This window comes from Dermacentor silvarum, chromosome 4 (assembly GCF_013339745.2).
Source record: "Dermacentor silvarum isolate Dsil-2018 chromosome 4, BIME_Dsil_1.4, whole genome shotgun sequence".
Lineage (NCBI taxonomy): Eukaryota > Metazoa > Arthropoda > Arachnida > Ixodida > Ixodidae > Dermacentor > Dermacentor silvarum.
The window spans coordinates 210,185,545-210,209,502 of NC_051157.2; the positions used below are offsets into that span (position 1 = coordinate 210,185,545).

Genomic DNA, 23,958 nt, shown 5'->3' on the forward strand with positions numbered 1-23,958 from the left:
GACGCACTCAGCCGCTTGCCCGTGCTGGTACCAGATGCTTGTCAATCGGGCACCTTACCAGAATACGTGCCGTCTTCAGAGAGCCTTGACAGCTCGTTCGTGCCAGCGGGTGCCATACGGGCGCTGACGAACGCAGATGAAGACCTCAGCGTTGTGTAGCACTTTGTACTTAATGGATGGCCTAAACGCATGTCATCGTGTCACAATCACCTTCAACCTTATTTTTGCAGGAGATTGGAGCTGTCAAGCGTAGAAGGCCTGCTATACTGGGGTCATCGCATCGTCGTACCCCGCCAAGCGCGAGCCTCTATGCTCACTGAGCTACATTGGTCACACCAGGGTGCATCTGCGATGAAAAGACTAGCTCGGACGCTGTTCTTGTGGTCCGGGTTGGATGCTGAGATCGAAAGCATTGCACGTTCGTGCATCTCTTGTGTACAAACGCAGCCAATGCCTCATCGCCAGGCTCCTATCTGTTGGCCAGAAACGGGGGCCAAGTGGACACGGCTTCGCATTGCCGGACCAATAGAGGGACGCATGTTGTTGATAGTCGTCGACTCCCATACTAAGTGGATCGAGGCACTTCCCGATAGGTCGGCGACGACAGAAGTCACAATCGCGCCGCTTCGCGAATTGTTCGCTCGTTTGGCTTGCCGCAAACAGCTGTATCAGATAACGGGCCTCAGTTTGCAAGTCCACAGTTTTCCCAGTTCATGCCTGCCAACAACATAACTCATCTACGCAGTGCGCCGTACCACCCGCAATCTAACGCTTTCGCAGAGCGCGCGGTCCGTAGAATAAAGGATGGCCTTCTCAAGCACTCGATGGTGAATGATCTCGAAACAAAACTAGCACGAGTGCTCCTAGGCTATCGACGTACCCCACTACCGTGCGACAAGTCTCCATCAGAAATGCTGCGGAACTACCGAATTCGTTCACGCTTGGATACTTGCGTCCCTTCTCTACCTCGAAGTAACTCGCAGCCACCCAGATTGGTCCGGGGACCAGATGTGGGTGCGAAACTTTGGCCAAGGGAGGCGTTGGCGTCTAGGCGTCGTGAAAAGCACTGAGGGTTCACGGCTGGTAACCGTCGACACTCCAGATGGGCTAGCCAGGCGTCACTTGGACCAAATTTTCTGTCGGGCGCCTGTGTCACCCGTGGCCCCAAAAGCGGAGGCTCCCGACATGCTTCAACCCAGCCCGGACAACAAGAATCGGCCGACGTCAATGCGAGAAGGCCGGTCCAGTTCGGCCGCATCAGAACCAACTGGCGCCGTGCCTGTTCCTTCGACAACACCTCCAACATCCCTGCCAGTCGAACAGGCTGCCTGTCCCCCAAATCTGCTGGTCTTACGGAGGTCTACCCGACAACGAAGACCTGTGCAAAGACTGCAGTTTTAAAAGAGAGGGAGAAGTGATATGAAGTGCTTGGACGCGCTGTGCTAACACGTGTCAAACATGATTGGTTCTTTTCTGTTACGTCATAGGTAAGCAGCCTATATATATATATATATATATATATATATATATATATATATATATATATATATTGACACGTATACTTTCATCGGTGGCCGCTTTCCACCGGCTAACAAGTGTTAAACTTTATCGCTCGGCGCAGGACGCGCCTGCATCGGAAGCTTCTCTAACGTTATCGATGCTTCTATATCCTTCGTCTGTGGTCACCGACGCTCATGTAATCTGATTGTATGAGCGACGCGAATTGTCTAGAACTTTCTGGAAGACACGTGGGCATCAGGGATTAATCTGGAACCTTCGATGACTCAGGTATAAAAGCCGACGCGTTTCGCCGCTGATCAGATTTTCGACGATCGCCGACTGTGTTCGCCGCTATCGTTGTGCTCTAAGTGTAGCTTGCTTTTGTGGGCACAGGTTCGCCCAATAAACCATCAGTTTCGTCATACACAGTTTTACGACTGTTTTCTGCACTGTGACTACTACGACGGAGACGGCCCAAGAGCAAACGCACAACAACGTTTATTTCAGAGACGAACTTATATATATATATATATATATATATATAAGTTCGTCTCTGAAATAAACGTATATATATATATATATATATATATATATATATATATATATATATAAGTTCGTCTCTGAAATAAACGTTGTTGTGCGTTTGCTCTTGGGCCGTCTCCGTCACTCTGTCACCCGCTACAAGTTTTCTTTTTTTTTCGTTTATTTTTACTTTTCGCCGTGTGATCACCGACAACTGCTTAGATGTGTTGAATTACCTTTGTTTCTTATCATATCTAATTATTGTTCCTGTTCTGTTCTCTTTTTTTTGTTGAATTCTTTGTTTTGCCTGCGGTGCATATTATTGCTTGTTTTCGCTACTGCTGGTTGCTGCCTTAATTAATTTTTCTACATTAACTACTGTAGCAGGTCCCGATTCAGTCTCTGACTATGGGACCTGCTTCTGTATACACAAATTTCGTAATTCATTTAATGCCCAAATAAAACCACTTCTGACTCTGACTATGACACGGTAAATAGATAAGCGAAAATAAATAAATAAATAGTATACAAAATATTAGTACATATAGCATCATATTTGTACATTATAAATCAAGAGAAGACAAATGGCATCGTAGTTCTTTGTTTAGGGAAAACATAATGATATAAAGCAGTACAATTTAAGGAATGCGCAGTTAGAAAAACAGTATAAGTACATTGGTGGTGTTTAGTGCGTCTTTTTCGATGTCTTGCTGCTCATATGCGTTACGAGTGCTTGGCAATGGGTGGCAAAGCCTTTGCATTCCGTATATAGTCCGTGATAATGGAGTTTCCCAGGGGGGTTTATAGCGATGGAAGTAAATATTTTGAGTATTTTCAAGGGTTCCAAAGTGTCAGAAATGGGTCAAGCTTCCCGTGATTTGCACTAATGTAGGATTGTAGCTACCTGCATTTGTATATGTCGTTCGCCATAACTTTATGCTTAACAAAAAGTTGTCTGGTGTGTTCAAGGTAAGGTATATCCTCTATTGCCCTAATCGCTCTTTTCTGAAGTATGTTTAGCTTATTCAAATTGGTTAACGTAGTGTTTCCCCATATTAAAGCACAATAGTTATAAGTGGGCACGGAAGAGAGCTTGATAAATAAGTCTCTTTATGCTAAGAGGCAAAAGGTGGGGGGGGGGGGCGTCGACAACAATTTAATGCGCCAACCACGTGCCTCAGCTTTAAGCTAATCTGATCTGTTTGCTCATTCCAGAATACATGTTCATTAAAAATTACTCCAAGCGTCTTAATGATTTGGTCACTGCAATTTTGTAGGGGCCTAAGGTAACATGATTAGGTAACTGTAGGGATGTGCCAAGGGCGCGAAAAAGGACAAATTTTGTTTTTGTTTCATTTAGCGGTAAATTGTTTTTAGTGGACCAATCGCGAAGCTTATAAAAGTTGTTAGCTGCTAGCGCCTCGAGAGCACCTATATTTTTTTCCAGTAAAAACAGTGTGCAGTCATCAGCCTAGATAATGAATTTACAATCTTCATCAATGTTGATTATGTAATTGATGTAGTAAAAAATAAAACATGCCCTAGAATGCTGCCTTGTGGCACCCCGGTTTGAATTGGTTGTGTGCGCCAATTAAAGCCATTTATTTCAACGTACTGAGACCGCGCACTCATATATGACTGAATAAGTTTGACTGGGACTCCTCTAAATCCATTGAATTATAATTTATTAATAATTCATGACTTACGCAATCAACGGCCTTACCGAAATCCAAATATAATGCAAGTGTCAAAAGCCTCTTTTCGATATTGTATATGATTTCTTTCTGTGCTAATAGAGCACTTTCAGTTGAGCGTTTCGTTAATAAGATTGTACTGTCTTGAGAAGGTATGAATTTTATCGTTTATTACTTTTTCGAGATATTTAGAGAAAATGAGGAGTATAAATATTGGGCGATAATTGCTTAAATTGTTTTAGCTCCTGTTTTATATATTGCGGTAACTTTTGCTAGTTGCATGTGCGTTGGAAAAATACCTGTTGATAACACTAAGTTGTCGATATGTATTAGCACTTCTGCTATCAGGTCTAATACACCCTTTATTGGTCGCATTTCTATGCCGTGGGGATCCCAGCTGAGACTATTTTTTATTGTACTGAATGGTGTAATTACTTCAGAAGTCCAAGTTGGTTTAAGAAAAAGCGTGTTTGGTATCGGATTAATGTCGGTTGTTTGTGCGCTGTGGCTGGTATTCTCTATTTTCACGACGAAATCCTTAAATTCTCCTGCAAGCTCAATTCCGTGTAATATTTTTCCATCAATTTCCAGACTATCTATTTTAGTGGGAATGGCTGCTTTGTTGAGTACTTCATTTACTTTTTTCTACATAGTATTACGTCACTGTGGAGGTTGTGGATGAAAAGTGTGATAGTAGAAGTCCCTTTTCGCACTTTCTTTTTCTTTGTTCAACTGATTTCTAAGAGTCTTGTGTTGAGCCCGTAAGTTCGCATTACTTGTTTTGAGGAACTGTGGGTGAAGTTGATTTTTATTGTTTATCTGTCGCTTAAGGTAGTTTGTTATCCATGGTCGCTGCGATTTGTTTACTCTGTGATATTTCTTACGAGGAAATGATTCAAAGTAAAGTTCTTTAAACGCTGTTATAAAGTTATTGTATGAGTTATCATCTTCATCGGCCAAAATATTATTCCAATTCGATTGCTTGATACGGTGCCTAAAGTGATCCAGTGTTGCAGGTGGAATTGAGCGGTACGTGAATTTCTCTGGTTTCAGGTTTGCCGGGTTGGCGCGTATTTCTAGGAAAATAAATATAGGCAAGTGATTGCTTTTGTCACAACCTAGCACCCCTGAAATTGTTCCTTCTGTTATAGAACTAGTAACGAACAATCAACAATTGCTGGACATGTTGATACAGTAACACGAGTAGGCATAGTAATAGCATTTTTAAGAGTTGCACTCAAGCACTGATTAAAATTCATTGCTTGTAACTGAGCGTTTGAAGACATCTACATTAAAATCCCCACCAATAGTGCGCAAACATTTAGGGGTACTCTGTAAATAAATATATTACATTCAGATTATATTTCGGGCATTTATTTCATGTGCCGATTCTATCAAACACTTGGAAAAGATTGGCATTTTGAAAATATTTTTTCGGAGGGTAAAGGGCTAACGATATCTCAACTCGAAGCAAATAAGTCTAGCTGCAACATAAAGCAGTATTTGCCTAACTTCATCGCCAACATCAGGCACTAGAACAATACATCTTATTAAATTATGGGGTTTTACGTGCCAAAACCAGTTCTGATTATGAAGCACGCCGTAGTGGGGGACTCCGGAAATTTGGACCACCTGGGGTTCTTTAACGTGCACCTAAAGCTAAGAACACGGGTGTTTTCGCATTTCGCCCTCATCGAAATGCGGCCGCCATGGCCGGGATTCGATCCCGCGGTTGCATTTTATGGTTGCACGCCTACTTACCAACAAAAGTGGGCAAAATGCACGCGTCTTTGGTATAACACAGCACTCATTATGCACAACTAAACGAATGAAAATTGACTGGGACCTCAAGAAACCAAGGTGAATCTCCACTAATTCACAAGCAGGTAACCTCTCGCTCAGGTGGCTCATAAAATAGTATACGTTGCACCAAGAATCATAGTCGAACAAAGGGGTTGAGCGTCGTATACACTGCCTCGTGGAAATGCATGGAGCAGTACGACAATACCTGTTTTCCTGTTTTTGCTGATGCTACATCAACCCATTAATCGCGATTAAATCATTAATCGAGAAATTGGAGAGTTAGCATGGCCCCGCACAAGGCACTACTGGTAATAAAATCGCCTCCAGCGCTTGTCGAATGGGAGGGAAAACAAGAGGTGAAAAGGCAGAGAGGTGAACCAGATTAAGTGTCCGGTTGGCTACTCTGCACATGGGGATGGGATAAAGGCAGAAAAGATAAGAAAACAAGAGAAGATAAAAAAGGAACGCATCAGTTCGCACAATCTATAGTTTTTTAACGAGTCCCGTTTCTGTTAAAAAGCAGAGCACTTTTGAAGCACTTTATGCCGACGTCGCCTGGGATCAGGGTCGAAGAATTCTGGCTTCCGTATGGGGACGGTTGTCAGTCTTGTCGAGCGTGGTGCTGAGGACGTTTTTTGTGCATTGAAATGACTACAATCATGCAGAAGGTGCGCTATCGTCTCTTTGCACCCGCGACCTCCACAATATGGACTTGTGGCCATTCCGATAAGGTAGGAGTACGCATTGGTAAAAGATACTCCAAGCCATAGGTGACAAATCAGTTACCTCCGCTCGTGGTAAACCATGTGGAAGACGGAGTTTCAGATCAGGATCCAGGGAACAAAGGCGCTGGGTTTTAGAGTCTGCCGAATTCAATTGTGCCAACGTAAGCTCGCGAGCAAGCGCACGAAGCTTTACCGCTGCTTCTATCCTGACATCGGGGGGTGCCGCAGTGCTACCGTTGACCTGCCGAGGGGGGAGGGGCCTAGCCCCTCCTTAAAAAATGGCGGGTGGGCGTCCCCCCCACCCTCACTTTAAGCACTGCTTTTCAGTTTTGTGGGAACGTTGAGTTTTCTTGAGACTCCGCACTAAAAAAAAAAAATCACCAGCCCTTCCTTTGTCGAGAAAATAGGGGTAAGCGAAGCTTGTGGCAAGACGACACTGTCGCAGGCGTTCCGCTTCGTTTACCCTAAACTCAGGGTCAACGGCTCTTTGCTGACGTTGCACCTGGACTTGGAAGCCCTCACGCTAGAATCAGACGGCAAGCTTCGCTTACCCCAGGTTCTTGACAAGGGAAGGGCTGGTGATTTTGTCTCTTTTAGTTCCACGTGGGACAAGGGTAGTTCAAGGACACGTTACAGGTCCCCAAGCCCACAGGCGTATGTTCCATTGAGCTTGGATCCTTTCTGCACTATCCCCAGGATCGGCCCACATTTCAGCGTGACAGAACCATCACCACCGCCGATACTTGTTAGCCTATAAAGCTTAGCTTAAAGAAAAAAGCCGGCAGAGCCTACGCCCTGTGGGAATCGATGTTATGCGTAGCAGAGTACAGGGAGTCGACCAATTTAACGGAACGACCATGACAGTACCAAGACGTAGGTGGCTGTCTCATGACCTACTTGACACGCATGTCATGACATTCATGTCATGGCTTATCATTTATGCCCGAACCCATTTCAGTGGATTTTGAGTGTTAGTCTCTTTTCGCTGAGTCATTATCATTTTTGCTTAGTCAGGCTCCTGACTATGACTTCTACTGTATTTCTTTCACTTAGTGCTCACGTCCGAACCAATTCCAGTGGTTTTTGAGTGTTAATTGTTTTTCGCTGAATCATTGTCATTTTTGGTTATTCATGCTCATGACTGTGACTTCTACCATCATCCTTTAGTGTTTCCTTCACTTAGTACCCATGCCCGAACTCATTTCAGTGGTTTGTGAGGGTTAATCATTTTTAGCTGAGTCATTGTCATTTTGCGGAGTCAAGCTCACGACTATCACTTGTACCATCGTCCTTTAGTGTTTTCTTCACTTAGTACCCATGTCCGAACTCATTTCAGTGTTTTCTGAGTGTTAATAATTTTTCGTTGAGTCATGCTCGTGACTATGACTTCTATCATCATCATTTAGGGTTTCCTTGACTTAGTGCCCACGTCCGAACCCATTCCAGTGGTTTGTAAGTGTTAATAATTTTTCGATGAGTCATTGTCGTTTCTGCTGAGTCATGCTCATGACAATGACTTCTACTATCATCCTTTTGTGTTTCCTTCACTTAGTACCCACGTCTGATTCGATTGATGGGGTTTCTGAGTGTTAATCTTTTTTTTTGCTGAGTCATTGTCATTTTTGCTGAGGCACGCTCATGACTATGATTTCTACCACCATCCTTTAGTGTTTCCTTCACTTACTGTCCGAAAACATTTCAGTTACATACCAAGTAAATGAAACGACCATGAGAGCACCAAGACGAAGGCGGCTGTTTCATGACGTACATTTCATGATATTCATGTCATGACCTATCATTTATGTTCGTCATACACTGTTGTCATGCTGTGCCAGTTTTCGTACACACCAAGTTTACGAAACGACCATGACAGCACTACAACGTAGGTGGCTGTTTCATGACTACATGATACACATGTCATGATATTCATGCCAGGACCTATCATTTATGTTCGTGATACACTCTTGTCATACTATGCCAATTTCGGTACCTACCAAGTTAACGAAACGACCATGAGAGCACCCAGGTGTAGGTGGCTAGATAGATGGATAGATAGATACATAGATAGATAGATTGATAGATGGATAGATAGATAGATAATGTGAAAGTGGGAAATGTTCATCAAGAAATGCTTCGCATTTAATATCCTGTACTTATCAGCTTGCAAATAACCGACACCTGTATACATTTTAAGCACGCATGCGCCGCAACTTTCATGTTCTCTAATCCTAAATTAATACGCACTTCTGAATCCTAATTGCGCAAGACGGGTAATTGGAGATCGCTGGGAGAGGCGTTCGCCCTGTAGTGGATACAGTAATGGGCTGATGATGTTGCTGAATCCTAAATTATCATATCGGATCCTATGAGTTTTATGAAGCATCCCATGCTACCACACGTCAATTGGTATGTAAACAATCTGAGACGTGTGGCATTTTGAATTGGGTAACACCGCAAACGTAGCGCTAACGCTATGACGGATACTAGTGCAGAGAGCGAGAATGATTTCTTTTTGCTGTGAACGAACGGAACGCAGGTGCGACCGTGGAGGTGATCCTGGAATTCGAGCGAAGAGAGTCGGTGATCGCTTCCGCCTGCATCGCCCTCTTCTACACATTCACTGGCGGCCTCTACTCCGTGGCCTACACGGACGTCGTCCAGCTGGTTGCCATATTTTTCGGACTGGTGGGTGTTGTGCTCAAGTGACTCATTTTCATCGCAACTGGCGTCAGCGTATGGCGCTTCAGTACTGACGCAGCGAAAACGCTTTTGGTGGTCGAGTGTCGAGAAGGAGAATGAAAATACAGGGGAGAATAGCTCGGTGAGAAACGTGCTCTCAGGAAAACGAATGCTTCATGAAAAGCCTCAAATTCTCGGCATTTCTCATATATAGTGCTGTAATGTAAGTATGATGCTAAAAAACGGATAATATATAAATCGCGGCTGTGGGTATCGCAAACTGAGCCGTGTAACCTCGCCACAATCATAAAAGCGAGGCATCTGCCATGAAAATATGTCTTCAAGTACGAACATTCAGTATTTATTTATTTTATTGCGATAGCAATTATATGGACACTTCAACCGGATTTCTGCCGTCGGCGTCGCCGTCGCCGTCGCCGTGAGGTTCCGTATAGATAAAATCTTCGCCGCGCGCCGTATGCCCCAGCGGAAGCGTGCGGGCACGCGCGCTATCACGGAGAGCGAACGCACTCAATCTCCCACGCGCAAGCAAGGAAGCAGAAAGCCAGCGCCGGAGGGAGGAGGGGGGGGGCACTTCTCTGCCAACAACCGCGCTCGTCGCTCGTCCGCACAGTCTCTTATCTCCACACGGCTCTGACCTTTATGCACTGTGCATTCGCCGCTCAGTTTCTGTTGAAGCGATAGACCGCACGTACCTTCGCCCGCTGCAGCGTATGGACTTGCTGCCAGCGTTTTGAAGGTCGTTGTCTGCAGTCATTCAGTGTGATCTATTCATGTTTGTTTGTGCGCGCTCATACCACGCTTGTTCATTCAGTTAGTAATAGTCGGGCCACGTTTTCCAACGCACGCTACACATGTAATGCTGCCCGGATCGGCAGTGCAGCGCTAGAGGTGTGTCCATTCGCACGCGCTGCCCACGGGAAGCGCTTCTCATCAACACCACCGTTTCACACGCGCCTTCTCGTGGTCATCGAGTCTCTCTTCATGTCGGTCTACTTACGCAGCAGCACACCTGCTTACTTAATCAGCTCATGTTTACTACAATTTATATTGTTACCAAAGCCGCTCACCTTATTACATCGTATGACATTGCTGTGTTGCTATCGCATTAATTGCTTCGCCCTTAGGGCGAAACTGTGACATTTTTAGTACTGCCAGTGTCATTTGAAAACCATAGCATGTAGGTATGTGGCTGTGTTATGTATTTATACAATCGATAATGAAGCATGTACGTACGTATATTGCTATGCGATTATTAGTCTGCAGGTTTAGCCAAGCTTGAGGGTAACAAATTACATGTAATTATTTACGTGTATTCAATTACACTTTTGGCAGTTTTGTAATTGACCAATTACTTTCTCTACTCTCTAACGCTCACTGCAATTAAATTATCTTTTTCAATAAGCAATTACCACTAACCAGTTACTTTATTGGGAGACAAGCTGTAATAGGGGACGCAGAGCTCTGTGAGCTCTTGAACTTGGTGAGAACTAGGGTGTAACACCCGCGGTCATTCCAGGCAGCAGCCTCGCGAATGCGCACATTCAGAGGGGCAAACCCGGGCATCAGTGTTTGTTTGCTGTTTGTAATGCTCCACCAGGTATCGGCCGATGATTATAAGCGGCGCTGCGCTGGTTTGATATCGAGGGCCACTTCGGACTTCAGCTGTCTATTGCCATACCAGGAGAGCCTTCTTCGTGCCCCAGCAACAATGAAGCGCTGGGCTTCACGGAGGAACCAAACGCCAGCATCACGGCATTGAGCAATCAGAATTTTCTGCGTAAGGTGTTCGTACGTTACAAAACTGCACTTCCCTCCAGCGCACACATTGAGCGAGTGCCACTGCTGATGTCCTCGCAAGAAACAAGGGTAGTGACCGACGAAAATTTTGAAAAGCAGTTGTTAGCGACGATAAACAATGTGAATTAGGACTGCAAATTGGCGTAGTATGATGGAATTCACGGTTACCAACCAAAGTCAATGCTATAACAAGGGAACAAGAAAGAAGTGTACGACATTGCTTGGGTCATGCATTTCTTTCTTGATCTCTTAGCGTAGCGCCGAGTTTTGCTTGTAGCTATGAATAAACAACGTGTGAAGCTATACAGATGATGCACTGAAGGACCCAGGTCAGCTTGTTTCATTTACTGTATTTGCGCAATCTTAGCAAAAGCTTGCAGCAAGGCCATGTAAAAAGTAATGAATTACATTTTTGTAATTGCTCATTTACTTTCTTGTGACGGTAATTGGTCACTGTCATTTATTAAATTCCTCAGTAAATAATAGTAATTGTAATCCGTTACCTGTTTCCTGTGATGTGTGTAAGCCTGGGTTTAACAAGCCCTTTCAATGTATATATTTATAAGAATAATAGCTTTTACATGAATAAGGATATGAAGGAGCATATTCAGTACACTTCTTGTGATATTTTAGTACAGTATTTAATAATGATCCAAAAAATGTGCACAGCAAGAACACATTAACTTCAGCTATAATTAAAATAAGCAGAAATTGGCGTGAATACAGATTAAGAGAAGTAATTTTCAAGAGATTTCTTGCGTCTTCTAATGGATTAACGAATGTCATTAATTCTGGCGCGTACGCAGTGGCTGTGCCTTCCGTTCGCCATGTTTCACGAAGCCGTGGGCGTAATATCGTACCCCAGGAATGACTTCATCGGCACCGTTGAGTGGCAAGACTTCGGCATCTACTGGGATTCCATGCTACTACTCATGATGGGGGGCATACCATGGCAGGTGAGGTTCAGGGACGTTTATATTGGAAAGACATTCCCCATTCGAACTATCACGTTTCATAATGGCTGAATAATTTAAAAAGTTCTTGTATACCCTAGCAAAAATCTTATTTAAATTCAAACAGGGTTATACAGGTTTAAATGGTTTTAACAGGGACCTGTTTGGCAACAAACAGGTGTATACAGGACCCGTTTACACACAAACGGGTCTGAACGGGGTGCTGTTTGGCTTGCAAATAGGTATAAACGGGACCCTCCTACACAGAAATAGGTCTAAACAGGGGCCCCGTTTAGCGATCAAACTGGTTCATACTGGGCACTGGCACCAAACAGGGGCCTATTTGGCCCGCAGGCAGGTTTAAACAGGAATCTCCGACACAGAAATGGGTCTAAACAGGGGACCCGTTTGGTAGTCAAACCAGTTAAACTGGCTCATACTGGTACCACTGGCACCAAAAAGGTCTACATGTAGCTGTCATGCTGGATGAAGTCATACCATGCAATTTAATGCTTGAACAGATTTACGGTAAAATTCGATTTGAAATTCGTACACACGAGCGAGCGCTCCGCAACACCCCAACGACAGCCGCTTCGCATCGGCGCCGGGGCACAACGGACGGCGCCGCCAAACACAGAGGAAAAAAAAGAAAGAAAATGTTAATACCAAGAAAAAAAATGTTGCAGTGGCTTAGCTCGGCTATGCCAGGATATACGTAGCGTTAGCAAAGGTTCAGCTGATAATTATTAGCTTTCCTGGTTGTCTAGATTGTCAAGGATTAGCTTGATTGTCATGCTTACTGCTGCTCCAATGACGCACACAAACGCCAGTCAGAAGCGCAGCGGCTCCAGCGCAGTGTCAGACGGCGACTGCACAGCGAGCGCGCGCCGGCGCCAGTGCGTGTACCACGGCTACGACGTCACTCCTCTGGAATGCGCAGACCGGCGGCGGTGAGTCGCACGCGGCGGCGTCGGAGTGCGCGAGAAGTGCCGGCTCCGGTGGCTCCGGTGCGCAAGCCGTGTGACATCACTGATCCTTGCGCATGCGCAGCACGGCTCTTGATGTGCCGCGCGAAACGGGCTTGGCTAGGCCAGTGTAGCTAACGCTACAAAAATAAGCCGAAGCGGGATTTAAACCCGCGTACCCCTGATCCCAAAGCAAGCGTCGTAACCACTCGGCCAAGCAGCCCCGCAGCTCCGCAGATTGCTGTCCTCGCTGTTAAAACAAACGTGGCTGGAACACACCGTAAAGACGCATAATATCGAAATACTACCACAGAACACCCATACAAACTACCACATACTACGCCGTCACGATACATGCGGTCACCAAAGGGCCGAAAGTGGGCGAAAGCACGAAAGCATGGTCGCTTTCGGCGCCCCCAGGAGGCGCTGCCACTGCCTCAGGGGCATGGCCGGTAAAATTACAGATTATATTATTTTCCCGTCTTCTGATGTTGCTCCCTGTTGCTGTGCGTGCGCGCTGCATTGAGACAGGTCGATGTGGATGTTTAATCGTGTGTACGCTGTGCCGAGAGAAAATGTCATGCCCCTTGTGTGCTTTGATGATCACTTAACCCCTGGGACCGCGTAACGTAGCTCGCAGTATCTTTCGTGTGGTTCGCCGATGTCGATTATCGTAGTTATCGTAGCCCGCTCGCGCTTTCTTTGTTCCCGGCCTCTGATAATATCGCATCGGATCACAGTGCACGGAAGTATTAGTTGAGCTATTACGTGCTGTAGTTCATCCGCAATTCAATAGTGTTTACGTCGGAAGGATCGTCGTGCAGTCGACGCCGCGACCTGACATGAAGGAGCGATTGCCGACTACGCCTAGAAAGGTAAGTCCGGTGCTTGCGCGCAGTTTTGTAGTCAATGGTTCGTGAAGCGTGAATTGTTATACGGATCACGAGATGATTAGTAAAGCGACCACAATGATAAATGTGTTTTCCGAATGTTTGTTCATGTCGCAGTGCACATTTAACGAACAGTTTCACGAAAAATGATCGTTTGACCTGAATGGTAAAGAAAAAATTCAAGCACGGAAAGTTACTGCTTGTGTACGTAATTTCTGTGTAGGTATTTCTAGAAGTACAGCCTTCCGCATTTGTAACTATATTGCGCGAGCGTCGATCAAGGGCCATTTTAGCGCCTTCAACGGCGATACTTAGCGAGACCGACAAAAGTAAGCAGAGGCGCATAAAGCACTCTCCAGCGCAAGCGTCATCTGCTAAGCTGCTATTCTCAGGACGATGCACACCCATTTCATAGTATGCTGGTGCAATATAGTTAAAAATGCGGGAGGTTGTACGTCAGCTAACGGCTGCGCGAGATGGTACTAGATTGTTGTGTATGACGCATTGCCAGATTTTAGCTTGTATGCGAATTCTCCGACATATAGTGTCGCCAGACAGGCTGTATTTCTTGTGTTGGGTGTCCTGTGTGGTTTCGTGTGCTTGTAAATGTTTATTTCAGAGAAGCCGAGATTACAACAGCAGTGTTTCTTTTTTATCGAACTTTTTTTTCTGCTGAAAAATAGCGCGTTTGTTCTTGTAATTTCCAGTGCATCGTCCTTCGAGACAATGCTTTGTTCCACCGCATAAAGAAATTCGATTTTGGAACACTTTCATGTGCTAAGAAATTTTCTTCGTAGTACAATTCACATTTCACTTCCTACAGATGTCATAAGTAAGTTGTTGTACACTCTCTGGAAACTGTGAGCCGGTAAATTGACCTCGCCCAAGTAGTCGCGAGCGTCTCGAATTATGAGAGGGATATTGATAAAACGAAATGTACATCGGAATGTTTGGGCAACTTTCGTCGAATCAGAAACCGCAGCCTACCCACGGTCCTCGTCTCGCCAAGTCGCAGTCTCGCCCGAAAGGCAAGCATCGACTGGGATAGCGAATCAGTGGGCAACTATACAAAGTAAGGATAGTAGTTTTATCGGCCGTATAAACTTGTAAACATAGCCATACTTACTGAATTAGCAAGCATGGGGTCGCGCGCGCACAAGCAAACATGAACACATCTCACTCGATGACCGCGGAAACTAGCTGTAAGAACGTTGGTGTGAGGAAGCGCGGTTGTAGCAGTGAGCGAATTGACCTTCGTGCTGCCTCTCGCATCAACGCGAACTAAGCCGCGGAATCCCAGCGTACGGCGGACTGTGTCCCCGTCTCAGATGGCTTTCAAGATATAGCGGCCTGGGTGGGCGCGTGCGGCTACCCGGGCCACCCGGAGTAGAACACCCTCCCCCCCCCCCCTCCCTACCGTCCCCGGAGCCTTGCGCGCGACGTAAGACAGCGCGCTTCATTCCCGCTTTCCTACCTTGCATGCGCGAGATTGAGCCGCGATCACCGGTTCTCCCTCGCACGCTTTCGCTGGCACATACACCATGCTGCGCGCGGCGACGACTGTATCGCCCTTGGACTTTATACGGAACTTCATAGCGACGGCAGAAATGCACCTGGAGTGTCCATATAATTGCTCTCGCATTAATAAACATTTTAAAGTAATCACCATATTGATAAAGTGCTTGCTTATGGTGACGAAAAGTCGCAGACTATGAACAAAACTTGGAAGTAAACGAAATATTGGGTTACCAAAATATGGAAATAGCAGTATGCATATAGTTATCAAATTGCGACGTTTGTGAAACTCTACACCCGCAGCGGTAGTACAGTCGCTAAGGTGTTGCGCTGCTAGGCTCAAGATCGCGGGTTTGATCCCGGCCATGGCTGCCTCATTTCGATTGTTCGAAATACAAGAAAGAAAACAAAAAAAAGAACAATAAAAAGATCGTATTCGTAGATTTTGCCTGTACTCCACTACAGCGTGGCTCATAATCAGGTGGTTTTGGCACGTAGAGGCCCATAAATGTTTTTGTGATAGTTTGTTCTTAAGAAAACTGTCAGCTTTGCCACTGGGGTGGAGATGGAAGACCAGCGAAGCTGTAATATGGTGGGAATTATGTATTTCCAATTATGGCTATTAGGATGTGATGGTGTAATTGGTTATTTGAACTATGAAACAATGATGTATATATAATCCGGTGGTTTTCATTCATTTAGTGACCACAGGGACCATGGCCTTATGGTCGCTACGGTAAACCGCCATAGGGTGTACGGAAAAGGTTGGTGCGTTCTTTATAAACACGTCACCAACGCCGCGTGCATTCGGTGCGAACGCGGGCAAAACGTCGCCGCCGCTGACAACAGTTGTGCGCGTTGTTTGTGTGACAGCCCACAACCGCTGTCAAAACGCTGGCGTGAGCAAGCGCGCCAGCAGCAGCGGACGAAGGTTCATGCAGTCTATCGCTTCAACGGAAACCGAGTGGCGATCGCACAGCGCATAAAAATCAATAATAAAGAAACCTAATAAAGAAACGACAATGCATGAAACTGTCCACTTCAAGAGATCAGATAGAATTCGTTGAACTGTCAGAACTAATCACAAGGGAGAAAGTAAGGGATAATGTGGGAAAAATTATAATGTGGGAAAGGTTGAGGAAACTGTATAAAATGGATGCGGCATGAAATCAGTAAGAGGAAAACTTGGCATAGGACAAGGCAAGGTGTATGCACTGAAAGATAAGCAGGGTAATGTCATTAGCAATTTCCATGATATAGTATATAAATGTAGATGCCGTGTTGCAGATCGCTTTCAAGATACGGTGCGCGCGACCACACGCGCCGCGCAATGTTGCTGCAGAGCAGAAGCTGAAACCCCTCCCTCCCGCGCTGCCTTCCCGCTGTCCTCCTTTCGCGTGGAGATTCAGTCACCAGTTCCCCGTCGCTCGTTGCATTGTTCCTTCGAATGAACGGCACGCGGCTGGGCCATGGCGAGTCATAAGTACAACTGATAAGAGCGCTAGCGCGATGTCTACGTGACGGAACGGCTCAACGCCGTTGTCGACACTGTTAGGGGAGAGGTGGGCGAGAGCCCAGAGAGAGTCTGCGGCACAGGCGGCAGAGGCCGGCAGGGATGCGGGCATGCGCTGCAGTGGGAGAGCGGGCACGCACACGCACAGTCTTATGGTGCCTCGATTCAATCCTCGCCCACCGTTCCCCTTCCACTGGGAAGTCGCGTTTGCTCTCCGCCGTGCGTTTGCCCCCCTTTGAAAGCGCGCGTCCCTCGCCCTCGCGCGCTTTCACTCGCACATACAGCATACGGCCAATGAGAGTTCTTACAGCGAAGCTGTTAAGGGCACACTCTTGGATAGTGGCATCCGGATGTAGAAAAAAAAACTCTCATTGGCCGTATGCTGTATGTGCGAGCGAAAGCGCGCCAGGGCGAGCGGCGCGCGTCAGGGCGAGGGACGCGTGCTTTCACGGGGAGCGAACGCACGGCATAGAGCTAACGCGACTTCCAGTGGAAGGGGAGCCATATGGGTGAACGGTGGGCGAGAAGGGGGGTCGAGGCATGCTTTCACATGCTTTCACCGTCGCATGCTTCACTCGCACATACAGCGTACGGAGCGCTTCGACGGTTTTATCGCCCGTGGACTTTATACGGAATTTACGGTGACGACGACGCCGATGGCAGAAATCCGCTCGGAGTGTCCATATAATTGCTATCGCAATAAAAAGTGATCGTGGCCCAATGGCTAGAACACCTCACTGCTGGGTTCGACGAAAGAGGCTCAATCCCACCACCGGAAACTTATATTTGCTTTTCAACGAATGGAGACAGGAACCTGTCTCCCTACCTATGTTCCGCGAAGGGCCTGGGATGTGCCGAAGGGTGCTTCACATTAAAAACTGGCGCTATGTCAGCTGCGTCTTTATCATCCTTTCGCGTGGCAGGTGTACTTCCAGCGGGTGTTGTCCAGCCGCACGGCCGAAGGTGCTGAGCTACTTTCGTACATGGCTGCGCTAGGTTGCCTGTTCATGGCCATTCCACCAGTGGTCATCGGTGCTGTGGCTAAGGCCGCCAGTAAGTAGACAAGTCAAGCACAAACGCTGAAGCGGTGTTCGTCGCTTTGTAGCAATTGTAGCAACGCTTCAGTGAAATTTGGATTCTGTTAACGTCCGGTCTGTCCTCACTCATGAAATCGCGGAAAAGCTAATGCGTGAGTAGATTACAGCTAGAACCTATAGTTGCCTATGCTGCCAATCCCAGCATAGTGCAGGATGTAGCAGTGTTAGGTACGGTAAAGTGCAGTGACCACAGGTTAGTGAGCTATAGGGTTTCTTTCAATACGAAGAGAGAAAGAGTAAAATTAGTCAAGAAGAAGCACGCCAACCTAGACGCAGTAAAGGTAAAAGCAGAGAAATTTAGGTTGGTGCTCACAAATATAGTCGCTTTAGAAAAGGAAGATAAGATAACACAGAGGTAATGAATGAAATCGAACTAGGGTGATTTCAGAAGCAGCAATTGAAGTTGGAGGTATGGTACGAAGGTATCCTGTAGGTAAACTCTCCCAAGTAACAACGGACCTAATAAAGAAACGACAAGCATGAAAATGTCCACTTCAAGAGATCAGATAGAATTCGTTGAACTGTCAGAACTAATCACGAAAGAGAAAGTAAGGGATATTCAAAATTATAATGTGGGAAAGGTTGAGGAAACTGTATAAAATGGATGCGGCAGGAAATCAGTAAGAGGAAAACTTGGCATACACTCTAAAAAAAAAAGGAGTGACCCTTGCTCCTTTAAAGGAGGAACGGCGATGTCCCCTATGTTCGTCTTTAAATGGAGGAACTTTCCTCCCTCATGGCTGGGAGCAACTGTTACTCCCTTTCCAAAACCAACATGGCCGACTCCATGCAATAAAAGATTTTAAAAAATTGTCTACAAAAAGATTTTCCCACACGCGAAACATGTGTGAACGTATTATTATAATATTACACACACATTTCTTATAACATTCTATTAATTGTCAGACATTACAATATAACACTTAATTAATTAATAACACTTAATTAATTGAGCTTACACTGGTCTTTCACCTAGAGCAGTATTCAAATATACACATACGCATTCAATTCATAGAGCACTTGACAATCAACAACACACGCACATAGTCACACTGTCCGGTTTATATAATACACATGGTCAATGAACAAGCATACATAGACATTTTACACACACGTAATCAAACAGATTCATTGCCACAACAATTCATAGAGCACTGACAGAACCAACTCGCACACATTCGCATAAAACGACACGGTTCACCTTTTTTTTTTCTTTTTTTTTACATGCCTTGTGTTCCTGCGTACGATCTTATATAGTCACGAAATGCGACCCCCCAATTGTGCCGGGATGCAAATCAGTTTTCTGCCAAGTTAAACAATTGCTGGTAAGACAAAGCTAAACGTATTAAGTGGTGTTACAGGTGCAGGCAATGCACAAAGACCTTTTAATATAAAGATGCAGAATTTTGAACGGTTTAATTACAGGGTTTTAACGTAATCCCGTGGCTACGGCGTTGCGACGCTAGCCACCCTACCGGCTCGAGGACGTGACGGCCGCTTTTAGGCAGGAAGTAAAAACGCTCGTACAGTGCATTGAATGCACGTTTAAAGACCTCGAAAATACATTACAGAATTAACCGTTTTGTCTCGCAACATAGTTGGGCGCAACACGGCTAGTTAATCATGTATCACGGAGGCCACCACAGCCTCACTAGTGTGCAGGTGGCGCCGTTGTCATTCCTCCGTCTACAACGTGCTTGTTGGATGTGCGAGCGTTTGATCGTGTTAGAGTGACCTAGAATTGGAGAGTGCCCGGAACGAGCTTCCAAAAGTGAAGCCAAACGACCGTAACGCCGCTTGGGGCGCTGCGATCGGTAGCACACAGCCCGCCGTGGCCGGCCGTGGCTCAGAGGTAGAATGTCTGCTTCCCACGCAAAAAACCGGGGTTCGAATCTCGGGAGGAGACGATGTGTTTCCGTTTTTTTTTCTACTTCATGCGTTGATTTTTTTGTTCTTTATACTGCTGCTTAACACTTGCTTCCGTTGCTATGCAATGCAACAAAAAGTCAAGCAGAAGTTGAAGGAATAATAACAAAATAACAATGTTTTGCAGTGAATGATAGTGTTTGCAGCGCCACCTCACGGGAATCAACAAAACTATTCCAACCAAAGCATGGCCTCCGAGAACTGCACGCATGCAAAACCCCGCCGCACTGCTTGACGGGCTCCGCTGTGCTATAGACGTTTTCACGAGGGCGCTTCCGACGGTCTGGCGTGGAGAGTATGTGTCAGTGTTGCCTGTTTGGTCTGGACTGTGAGCTTGCCTTGTGCTTGCATTGCGGAGTGGTAGCTTTCCTTCGATGTTTCCGTTTATTTTTGTCACGAATGACTTACGCTCGTAAATAATGGCATAATACTCATCAAAAGGCTACAGGCCAGCACTGTGCAGTTTATGGGTGCACAAACAACCAGCGGAAAATAACGATTTTGAGGAGTATAGTGTGTCCACAACACAGCACTCCGCGAGACCACTGCCGATGTGATATGTTAACGTTTTGCCGGTTTCCTGCATCACCTGAGGACTTGGCATTTCAGTCTAATGTGAACCAATGCACACATCAGTAAAATAACGCATTTTGGTAAACTTTTTTCGGCACATGTCCCAATAGGTTGCGAGAATTGTCAGCTCTTCGATGCAATATTTTCTCGTATGTAGTAGCAGAGGCTACATTTGTTATTCTTTCAAACACGACTTCATTCCACTGCCTAATACGGGGGCCACACGGCGCACTTTTTATCGTGATCGAGGCCGATCTGGGTCGAATTTCTTGGTCGCGATTGGCTTCTTTGCTCAATCTGCGGAAGGGAGCCAATCGCGGTCGAACATTCTGATCCAGATCGGTCTCGATCGCTATCAAAATGACCGTGTGACACCGGTATAACACAAATGAAGCACTCTGCGAGAGAACTAGTCGGTAAATACACTTCGCAACGATCTGGAAAAATCGTGTCCTATGGAAGATGTATGCAGACCCTGTGTCCACCAAAACATTGTCTCTGCGTTCACACGCACCCTGCGCGGCCCTGCCCATAAAGTTAATAATTTCAACAGTGTGGTGCTGCATCGAGCTCACCCATCTTTGAGCGTTGTCTATGTGCTTGGGCAGCAAGAGAATGCAAAAACGAACGTGTCAACCTCATCAGCGCGGCCTAGCGCCAGTGCTAGAGTTCGGGAACCGTAATGCGCTAACTGTGCATGGAGTAAACGCGCTAAATGAGCCCGCGCAAGTTAGAACGTAAAAAATGGTATTCGCATGGGTACGCGCGGACAATAGCATCATACTTTCAAGAATAACAGGAACGAAAAAAATAAATTATTCGCACAGTCGATCAAGTGAAATACTTACGTGCGTGCAGTGACCGCTTCGCTGACCACTAAGCGCTTTTCACTCACGGTCAGTAGTGGTTTGCAGTCATACGCTTATGTATTATTCGACAATTGTCAAGAGTTGAGATTACTTTATTATGAACATTGCACAGAAACTAGAGAAAGAGCAGAGATGGCCCTAACGCTGCAATATTATTGGCGTATTTCGCTTCAGAGATAGCGCACACGAACAATTCTTTCCGTACGCGATATCTTCAATACAAACTTCGCGCACGATCTACGTTAAGGTTCACCGTGAGCGAAGCTTGTTCCAAATTGAGACATTCGAAAGAAAAGCCATTCCAGGTAAACAAACGTAAAAATAGGTAAACAAATATATCTTTATAACAAGTCATGTTATAATCCCTATTGGGATTGACAGTATGTATAAATAAATAACTACTAAATACTAAAAATAAAAATATAGCACCTGGGCTGTATCAGTTGCGCTGGCATCTGTGATCACTATCGCGCGTCGGTTCGCTGCAGGTACCACGCTGCTCGATCGCCACGCTTATGCTTTGACATTTGGTTATAAGCACCCTGCATTGCACCAGATCCAATAAATTTTGCATGATTGAGCTGTTCAGTTGCGTCGGAAGCGTATGGAGTAACCACCGCATATCTACCAACCACTGACACGCGTCGTCGGGCCGCCGGCGCCTGGTTCTAAGCATTGCCCGACACCTACGTACGCGCCTGCTTTCGCTAAATGAGGCACCCTCAACCGCGAAACCTAATGGTGATCAGATTCAATCGACGATACGGTCACATGTGTCCAGAAATAACAATGAAATATACCGCTGATTAGCACGCCAGGTCTCGACGAAGCAGACGCGGCTGCCGCCGCTACCGACGACGAAACACCACATCCACTGGCTGGGCTTGCTGGTGCCATGGCACACCACACTGAGCGCTCACGCGAGCACGTGAAACATGTAACAAGTCAAGCCGCACAAGACAAGCGAAACGGAAGAAAACAATCGAAATAATGCGCGGCGAAGATCACACAACCGAAGTGCGGCCGGCCTGCTCTCGCAAGGCGCACAGTCCAAAATGGTGGCATAACATTTCTGACGCTAGACGTCGCCCGCGTCGGCAAATGGCGCTGCTCAAACGTCGGTTTGTGAAAAGGTCTATAGAGGCTAGGGGTTCTAGCCTCTATAGCTGTGCGCTCAAGGCTCATTCACACTAGGCCAACACGCCCACGGCACCGATTTTGTTCAGCCGACTGTTGGCGACAGCGGTCTACATGACGGAAAATGCTGTCGCCAACAGTCGGCTGGCCAAAATCGGTGCCGTGTCGGTGTAGTGTGAATGAGCCTTGAGCGCACAGCGGAGCCTGTCAAGCAGTGCAGCGGGGCTTTGCATGCGTGCAGTTCTCGGAGGCCATGCTTTGGTTGGAATAGTTTTGTTGATTCCCGTGAGGTGGCGCTGCAAACATTATCATTCACTGCAAAACATTGTTATTTTGTTATTATTCCTTCAACTTCTGCTTGACTTTTTGTTGCATTGCATAGCAACGGAAGCAAGTGTTAAGCAGCAGTATAAAGAATAAAAAAATCAACGCATGAAGTAGTAAAAAAAAAGGAAACACATCGTCTCCTCCCGAGATTCGAACCCCGGTTTTTTGCGTGGAAAGCAGACATTCTACCTCTGAGCCACGGCCGGCCACGGTGGGCTGTGTGCTACCGATCGCAGCGCCCCAAGCGGCGTTACGGTCGTTTGGCTTCACTTTCAATGCATTGAAAATGCAGCCGTTCCGGGCACTCTCCATGTTCTAGTACACTCTAATCGTGTGTTTTTGTGTTTGCGGTAATGAAATGTGACGTAGTTAGCTTCAATAATAGTGCGATAAGATAGCTTGTGTCTTGCTGCAAACTCGCCGTATGCGTGGCGCGCCAGGCAAATGTGGACCAACGATTTTCGTGCCGGGTAGTGCGTTGCCTTTGTGTCATGGTTGCGGAAAGTTGGGTGCATGGCGCAAAGAAAGCATGCGAATTATTAGCGTGCCTGAGCTCGTCCACTACGCAGCGGCATGTATGCTGCGACAGCGTCTCCTTTATTTTTAGAAAAATAGAGGAGGCGCTGGCTGGGACTAACATCGTCGATGCAGCACCGGCAACTTGGAGAGCGCTTTTAGACCGCGTCGTACCGTTTGAAAGGTAAGTAATCGTGCTTGCTAACTACACGCGTATTGTGCGTGCTCCCTATGTGTGCAGAATGCGTGAACGTAGGAAATGGTACTCCCACGACAACAGTAATACCTGTGCTGATGCTTGCTGAGCGCCGGTTGCAGAATTTAGTTATGCGAGTTTATTGCCTCAATGCGAAATTGAAAATCTTGATAAGCGTCTTCTTCCGATGAAATAATCTGTCATCATGTGCACCTGTGCTTTTCTGCTGAAGTTGCGTAATAGCGACCCATGTGCTTCACCGATTCTTACTGCAATCCCGTTTCCTCGCTATAAATGCTTCGACGTCGTAAATAATCTGCTTATGAGGTTTTCGGTTTACGAGCAGTTTATGAGAAAAAAATCACAGCTTGCTACTAGTACAGCTTACTTTTTAAGACAAGGTTTGTTGACAAACTTATACGCAACTAAACATGACAGGAAGTTGCTTATGAAAGAAAAAAGAAATGAATTGTTGTGTAAAGAAACATTTGTTTGTGATGTGCTGCTTGCATGTGTTGAAAATTTACTGAGATGAAGGGGCCCTATTATCATGTGCACTGTTGCCAACCCTGCACTAGTGCAAAACATTGTTTTCATGACTATTTTTAGTTGCTCCTCGCATGTGTTCACCATGTGACAGCTTTAATGGGTACTGCTATAAGTTAACACAACTTATTTTATAGGGGCGAGGCTGTGACCACATAACGGAGGGGACTCCTTGGCTATGGCTGCCGTGG

At 46.0% G+C, this 23,958-nt stretch overlaps 1 protein-coding gene across 1 annotated transcript in view; it reads left to right on the plus strand.

Annotated features, from left to right (window-relative positions):
• Window positions 1–23,958, plus strand: part of LOC119449216 (high-affinity choline transporter 1) — a 174,238-nt gene that overhangs the window by 32,184 nt on the left and 118,096 nt on the right. The window contains exons 4-6 of the mRNA XM_037712396.1: window positions 8,781–8,929; window positions 11,551–11,700; window positions 17,504–17,633. Of these exons, the coding sequence (XP_037568324.1) occupies window positions 8,781–8,929; window positions 11,551–11,700; window positions 17,504–17,633 (429 nt within the window). The remainder of the gene's footprint in view (window positions 1–8,780; window positions 8,930–11,550; window positions 11,701–17,503; window positions 17,634–23,958) is intronic.